Raw genomic sequence first — 7,733 nt, forward strand, 5'->3', positions numbered from 1 at the left:
GGGGGGACGGACACCGGCGCCGTGGGAGCGGGGAGCCCGGCTTTGGGACTCAAACCGGGGGGAAACGGAGGCACGCGTGTCCCTTGGGTCGCCGTGCTGCGGGGGCGCTTCCAGCCGGTCACCCTAAACGGCTCAAACGTCCAAGTTGCCATTTTCACTGTGTAGGAGCAGAACGCAGATTTCTTGGTGTCTCTTAACTTCCGTGCACCCCTTTTTTTTCCGCCCTTGTGCTGAAAACATGAACAGGAAGGTCCGTGATCCCCGAGCCAACTTTGAGCAATCCATACGAGTGCTGAAGCACGCTAAAAAGGTCCAGCCCGGCGTCATTTCTAAAACCTCCATTATGTTGGGGCTAGGCGAGACCGATGAACAAGTCTATTCCACGATGAAACGTAAGTTGGTGTTGATATATATGCCAAAAGTCACAGGTATGAATTAATTTGGTACCGGTGAATTTGATTGTGTTGGAAAACCGTGCTGAGCATCTTTGCCTCTACGTGCAAATCAGTTTGACTGGTGCAGGAAATGTTTTCTATGCTTTATGGGGAAAAAAAAAAAGTTTGGTTCAAAAAGATTGAGCTACTGAAATATTTTGCCTTCATATGGCTTTCAGATTCAATTTGTCAGGTAGATCCAGCTCATGTTGATTTCTACAGAAATTAGAACTATCCTTGTGTGACTATATTAACATCCTTATCTTTGCAAGTACTTAAATAATGGCCTTGCAACATAGCTGCGTTATTGTGCATTCCTTTTTAGAAATAGCAGACCTGATTGTTTAAAATAGTTTATTTCAGCTTGCTTACACACAAAAATACTTGTTATCCTTGGAGCTGTAGCATCTTCTTATGTCTTCATGTAAATGTATTTTTAAGAGGAGAAAAATGTCACAGTGGTAAGTGAATGCAATGTGCTTGTAAGAAGAAATTCATAAATCCTATGGCATTTCTCCCATATCCTGGAAGAAGGTCTACCTGGTACTTTATTTTGTGTACAACAACCCGTATTTAGAACGCAGTTGATGTAGTCTAGTTTTTCTACAGCTGTCCCACAACCTCAACCATGAAATCACAGTTCCTGATTTTTCCACTCTCCTGCCTAGCATTTCCTAGCCACGAGAGTGTGGAAGTTCAGATTTGATGCTATTTGTTTTCAGGTCACTTTCATGGATGTATTTGGAGCCGAGCTTTACCCACTGCATTTGTTCCCTTTCCCTCCTCTGGGTACGAGAACATGTAAATGTGCTGATACTGAACCAGTTTCTTTACAGAACCATTTCAATGGTTCTGTAAAAGCAGAGATTCCGGGGTAACAGTGTGTGTAATGCTGGGGTCAAAACACCATCTGTTCTTCCTGTTTGAAGTGGGGCAACCAGCCCAAGTAGCCAGAAAATACGTGGAGATGTTAATGCAAAATCTGATTCCTCAGCCATCCCTTTGTTCAGAATACCCCGCTAGCTGCAGCGAACATAATTCTTCAGGCTAGCAGCTGACTATCAGGTGTCTGGATTTCCCTCTGTAAATAGACTACCTGAACTCATTTGCTGTATATTCATTCTAGTATACATGCAAATTTTAGCAGACAAAGTTTATGAGGGTCTGCAGGCATTGAAACTGACATACATCCTAAGTGTGTAAAACTGGCAAAAGATGTTGGCAGTTTCCCCTGATTTATAGCTCTTTAGAATTGTCCACATCTTTTCAGCATGAAGTCTCTTGAAACAGTGGAGGGGTGCCAAGCGTACGTGCGTGCATCCATTTTTTGTCAAACGAAGGCTCTGACCTAAAGACACAGTGAAAAGCAGCAAGATAAAAAAGACAAGAGCATGCCGTCTCTGCAGCGAGACATGTGACTGCAGTGAGCGCAGCGCCATGGCATTCTCTCTACCTTTAAACTAGGTATAGATAGCTCAGGCTTTGCAGCAGCACAGAGCGCAGAATGAGGTATGTGGCTACCACTCATGGGGGTTGCAAGTTCCCTTTGCTGGGGAGCAGCATGTAGCCCCCGCGGGATGCTGCGGAGTCACTTTGTTCAGACTTGGAAGGAGAATGTTTTCTAATTGCTGACAATCCCGTGTGATCCTTCTGCCACTAACAGGGAATTTTGTTTTTACAGTATTACGGGAAGCGGATGTAGATTGTTTGACCCTAGGACAGTACATGCAACCAACAAAACGTCACCTAAAGGTAAAAATGCCTTTAATTTACAGGCAGCGTTACAGTCTGTACCTTGTACAGTCAAGTTTCCTCTTTCTAAATTGAGGCTTGGTATGCATCCTTACCTTAATGGTGGATGTTGGGAAAAATTTCCTTGTTTAACCTGATCTTCATCTGTTATGGACTCTTGACTAAAAATGACCTCAGCCATTTAATCCCTTTCACCTTCTGCAGACTTTCTACTGCTACTTGCTGCCGTTAGCTGGGGAGACAGCGGGTTCTGAGGCGTGCTTCTGGAAAAGTCTCAGTCTGTGTCTCAAACATAATGGCTCACGACACCTCCCCTTCACCGTCTCAGGCTCTCCCTTAATGGTGCCGCTTCGGCTGGAGAAATTACCAGTTTCTCCTTCTGTAACCTGTGCAGAGCTTGAGTCTCTGTCCTGTTACTGTGTTTCACTGAAATAACTGTTAGTGAAGAGATTTGTAGGACTATTGGGTTTTTTTACTAACTTGGAAAAAAAAAAAAGGTTTGCTCCAACAGACCATTCAAAAACAGTGAAGAAAATGATAAACCAACAATGAGAAATTAAATCCTAAACTTTTCAGCTAAATAGGAAGAGCAAATAAAATGCATTCTTTTGGTAGAAAGCAGAGAGAAAATTCATTTTGTGCCTTGACTGCTGAAAGTTTTGGAGTGTAAAATTTTGAACTTGCGATATAACCATGTTTCATGTCACTACACGCTGGCTGTAGCCATTTCCTTTGCTATAGCCACTACCTGATCAAAATGAATTCTTTTCACTCAGGTTGAGGAGTACATAACTCCTGAAAAATTTAAGTACTGGGAAAAAGTAGGAAATGATCTTGGATTCCATTACACCGCTAGCGGGCCTTTAGTGCGCTCCTCCTATAAAGCAGGTAAATCACTTTGAAAAGCATTAGATTCTTTAGTGCATAATGTTTTAATAAATAAAGTTAAAACATTGAATTAGTTTGCAACAAAGCTCACCTTAGCTCAAGGACACCTCATATAGTCATCCTTTTGGGGTTTTTTTCAATTATTTACACTCACTGTCTTCTATAAGTCATGTAAATGCATCAGTATGACAGTAATTGGTATTTGTACAATTGCTGTGCTGCTTAAGCTGATTTTTTGCCAAACCTAGTTTGTACTATACTTAATGGATGAGGCAGGATAAAGGGTACCCAATTTGCAAGTTTTCCTTTACATTCTGCCTCTTGGATACTTCAGGGTTTAATGGGGCCCTTTGTTGTTTGTGATGTAATTTTGTTGCTTTAAGCAGAATTTATTTACAGTGCCCTGGAAATAATTAGACACATTTATGGCGGTGCTTTTTCTGACGAAGCACTGGGTATTAAGTAGGAGCTGATATTAATGGAACTGTTGTGTAGATGCCACATCCTGCTTTTTTCCTAAGGAGGGAGGAGAGAAGACTCATCTGGGGCACCTTGCTTCTCGGGCTCTTTTAGTGACAGCTCAAATGAGACTTATAGCAGGTTTCACTAGAAGTTGCTGATAGTTTATGAAACAGGATTTAATTTTTAATTAAATCACTGCACGTTTGCCTGTTGGAGAGCACAGAGAATCAGAGCTATTTCATAAAATTGGGCATGTGGAAAATTGGGATTTTGGGGATTGTTTGTTGGGTTATAGATTTTGTTTGGGATTTTTTTTTTTTTACATCCCTGCTGGATATATTGAAAATGCCATTGTATAGAATTGAATCACTATAAAATACTGGTAAGAACAACTGTTTTATAGAATACTCACATTAAATGAGAACGTGTATCGTTTTGCTTTATTTCATTGAAGTACCTACAAGTCATTTTGGTGCTTTTTTTTGCCTTTTAATTAGGTGAATTCTTCTTGAAGAACTTGGTAGAAAAAAGAAAGACAAAAGCCATCTGAAAATGAGAGTAAACCTATTTAAAGCAGCCAGTTTTAAGGATCCTTTTTTTCAGCATATCATTATACTCAGTTCCAGAAATGCAGAAGACCAGATGGTGAATGTATGAGTAAGCTTACTATCTGTCCAGAACACTTTTCTCTCACTGAAACACTTGACAGTATTTTACCTAATTCCTCCTGGCAAGGCTACAACTGCATCGTACTTCTAGTGTTCGGCAAAAAGTCAGAAGCTAGAACTGATTTTGAAAGAGCGATGGAACTGAGGTGGAAGAAATGTAAGCTGGAAAAAAACATGGACAGATTTAAGTAAACAGGTTTGATACTACCATCAATATTGGTGCAGTTTGGTACTTCTGAAGATGTAATTTGAAAGGTACCGATATTTTGGTGTATCTTGCCATTACATAACACAAGTTTGCAGGGATTCCAGGAAATAGAGGAGTTCTGAAGATTGCATACATGACAAAGGACCATCGTAGGGCTATCTTGAACCACAGCAGAGAAAGTATCAGTAATACTCTTTCAAGAAATGGTGTCTCTTAGCTGCATCTTAAGAAAATGAGCTATACCATTCTGATAGCTAATGCTTTTCAGGTGCTTGCAGGTCTCAAAGCATGAGCCTTGGTGAACACAAGGTATCAAGTCAAAGAAAACAAGAGCTCTTTCTGGCAAGACAATTAACCTTGTGTAGATACCATATAATTTAAACCGTATGGAACCGTATGTTGCTGGTAACAGCATAAATAGAACCACCCCTAATTTGGGTACACGACTGTAACAAACCCCACTGAGTTGCACAGGTGCTTCTTTGGTGTTGGGTGTGCAGAACTGCTGCAATTCTGTACTGTGCTTCTACTCCCCAGGTATCGTCTTACCATTAAAGAAAAGTTAAATACTCAGTCCGAGCATGTGGTGGTTGTGTTTGGTTGGTCTGGTTACCTGCCCCCTGGAGACCTGGTCTGGCTGTTAAATTGGAATGCAGACACGTGAATGCACCATAGATGAAATGTGAAATCCATTACGGATCGTACTGAGCTCAAGCAGAACTAAAAGCACAGCTTACAGTATACTGGCAGCTGTAAATTCTTCTTTACAGTCATGATAGTTCAGAGTGCATCCCTCCCTAATAATTCTCAGTTGTCTGCTATGGACATTAGATACAGTTTTTGAACTGGCTTAAGCTGTATCTTCATGGAGTTATTTGGGAAACGTGCCAGGAATTTGTTATCTGCTCCCAAACTCTCATCGTGCAGGTAATCCTATGGCTGGCTATAGTACTTGTCTAAGTTACTGTAGTCCGTATGAGGAAGAGTGGACCCTCCACCCACAACATACTCAGCACAATGTTAGAAGTAAGGCAGCTAATTAGCAAGTTAATATGTAAGAGAAACTTGGTATTGTCATGAGCAACAAAAATCAGATTATACCATTGAGGCCAGTGATGCACAGTTGTCACTTCACAAAATGAAATATAGCAATATTAAAGCATTATGAAGACAAATAAACTTAAGCTAGAAGTATTGTACTAATTAAACAGTATAATGGAAACATAAATAGGGGGAAGAGAAACCTGAGCCATGAAGAACAGAGTGGAAGAACAGAGAAACAGAAGTCTTAATAGCTGTACTTTGAGGCAGAGAGAAAGGCAAGGCTGCTTTTATTTTAAATAAATAAATAAATAATTTTTTAATTTTAAAAAAAGTCTGAACACTAGTCTTGGAAAGAGCAGGCATAGTCTCAAGCCAAAAATGCGCTGCTTCAACTGAAGTACAGCGAATACCAGTGCAGTGGAAGGCTGTCAGCTATGGTAAGGAAATTGAATGCTCCCTCCACAGCAGCAGGCATGGAGGGGTGCAACATTAACTCCAGGATACCCACAAGTTTCACAGCTGCCAGCCTTTATTAGAGGTTGCTACTCTAAATAATGGTTCTGACTTGCCTACAGAACAGATTTAACAGAATATTACTGTAGCTTTTGCCAAGTTACTGCTCTTTCAGCATATCGGCACCAGAAACAGAGGAAAATGAATTCTGAGCCATGCAGTTATTATCAGACTCTGACGAGGACATTGCACAGTAATTATCCATGACTTCTTTACAGTGAGAGAAATAATGCTTCTGGAAACACAGTCCAATGTTATTTCATGTTAGAATTATTTTATGAATTGCTGCTGGGTGGTTTGGAAGATGATCTCACACTTTCACACAACTGTCTGCCAGCTGGTACCAAGTTCCAGAAACTACATCAGCTATTTTCTAACTGTATGTTTTGCTGTGGTTTCTGAGGAAAGCAGTCACATTTTGCCTTCATAGATGGTTTTTTTGTTTGTTTTTAAAAGTCATTGAGGACCTCTCACAATTTGTACTATAAAAGTGACAAGTCTTAAAGTGTTTTTTTCCTAGTTAAGAAGTCCTGCTTTTACAACCATCTTCCTTCCTTATTGCCCATTGAGTTTTTCCATAACTATATGTTAAAGCACCAAACTCTCACAGAAGTCCTGGTTATAAATTCAGCACAGGTTTCATGACTATCTCAATTTTCTTTCTGATGAGGTTTCATGTTTAGTGACATTTTGGTTTTGTATGTCAATCGCTTCATTCTGCCAGTTTGTTTCACAGAGCAGTCATAAAATATTTTAAGAAACATTAATCTTCCTTGCAATCAGGAAAACATCAAACTGAGTTTTGGGAATATGATTCAAGTTGACACAGACAGTTTAGAAGAATGAATAGTCTTTTTTAGCATCATTACATCAATCTACTACACTGTGTGAAACATAATTAAATGTTATGCAGCAGACTAGAGAAGTGCTGCATCTTCCAGTGATTTCAAGTTTTTAGGTTAAATCAACAAAGCCAGTGTGTTCATTTAAGAGTACTTTTAAGTTTTTTTTCCTACTTGTTCAATAATTAATACTGGTGTCCCCTTCATACTGGTGTCCCCTTTATTTAAAAAGACGATGTCAAGTATTCTTCTTTACTACAACATGTGGCAGCTTATTGCAGCTGTTCAACTTGCAATAGAAATTCTCAGCTTGGAACAGAAAAAGCAAGTAAAGAAAACCAATTCCAGTATTCCTAAAGCAATCCTGGATAACCCATTATGCTTCCCTGCATTACTTTACAAGTCATTTCAGACTTCAGCTGTTAAGCAAGATTATAGCACTACTGTAAATTCCGGTTCAAGAGAAGAACGTCACACAGTGATAGAGAGAAGCGTAAACTTGTCGGCCAGTACAAATTCTCACCACTAACTGCTCCTACACTAACTAGTCTTGATCAAAAAATGTTTTTTCTATTCACTTGCACTATTCTTGGCTGGAAGCAGACTAGTTTTAGCTGCACAAAGGGTTGAACATAAAACCAGTACGTTTTGCCTGGCATTTACAATTTGTCTATGCACATCTTAATTTATGCAGTCTATATCATACTATTCATAGGCTTGTGTTAAAGATGGATTTGCTTCAGCTCTTGTACTCACATTGTTGCAGTGAAAAGCAGTGTTACTGTGGGATTGCATTTTATTAAGAACCCTGTAAAATAGAATTTCGGAGCACAGGAGTCCATTACTCTCATTACACAATTCTCATCAAGAATTACATGCCGTAAGATCCCATAAAGACTCAATAGCATTAAATCCCATCCCT

General features: G+C 39.8%; 1 protein-coding gene across 1 annotated transcript in view; it reads left to right on the forward strand.

The window, feature by feature from the left end:
* LIAS (lipoic acid synthetase) overlaps nucleotides 1-4,309 on the forward strand; it is a 10,598-nt gene extending 6,289 nt beyond the window's left edge. The window contains exons 8-11 of the mRNA XM_009885000.1: nucleotides 247-392; nucleotides 2,116-2,186; nucleotides 2,963-3,074; nucleotides 4,034-4,309. Coding sequence (XP_009883302.1) covers nucleotides 247-392; nucleotides 2,116-2,186; nucleotides 2,963-3,074; nucleotides 4,034-4,086 — 382 coding nt within the window. The 3' untranslated portion in view covers nucleotides 4,087-4,309. The remainder of the gene's footprint in view (nucleotides 1-246; nucleotides 393-2,115; nucleotides 2,187-2,962; nucleotides 3,075-4,033) is intronic.
* The last annotated feature ends 3,424 nt before the right edge of the window (nucleotides 4,310-7,733 follow it).

The sequence above is a fragment of the Charadrius vociferus genome, unplaced genomic scaffold (assembly GCF_000708025.1).
Source record: "Charadrius vociferus isolate BGI_N301 unplaced genomic scaffold, ASM70802v2 scaffold134, whole genome shotgun sequence".
Taxonomy (NCBI): Eukaryota; Metazoa; Chordata; class Aves; order Charadriiformes; family Charadriidae; genus Charadrius; species Charadrius vociferus.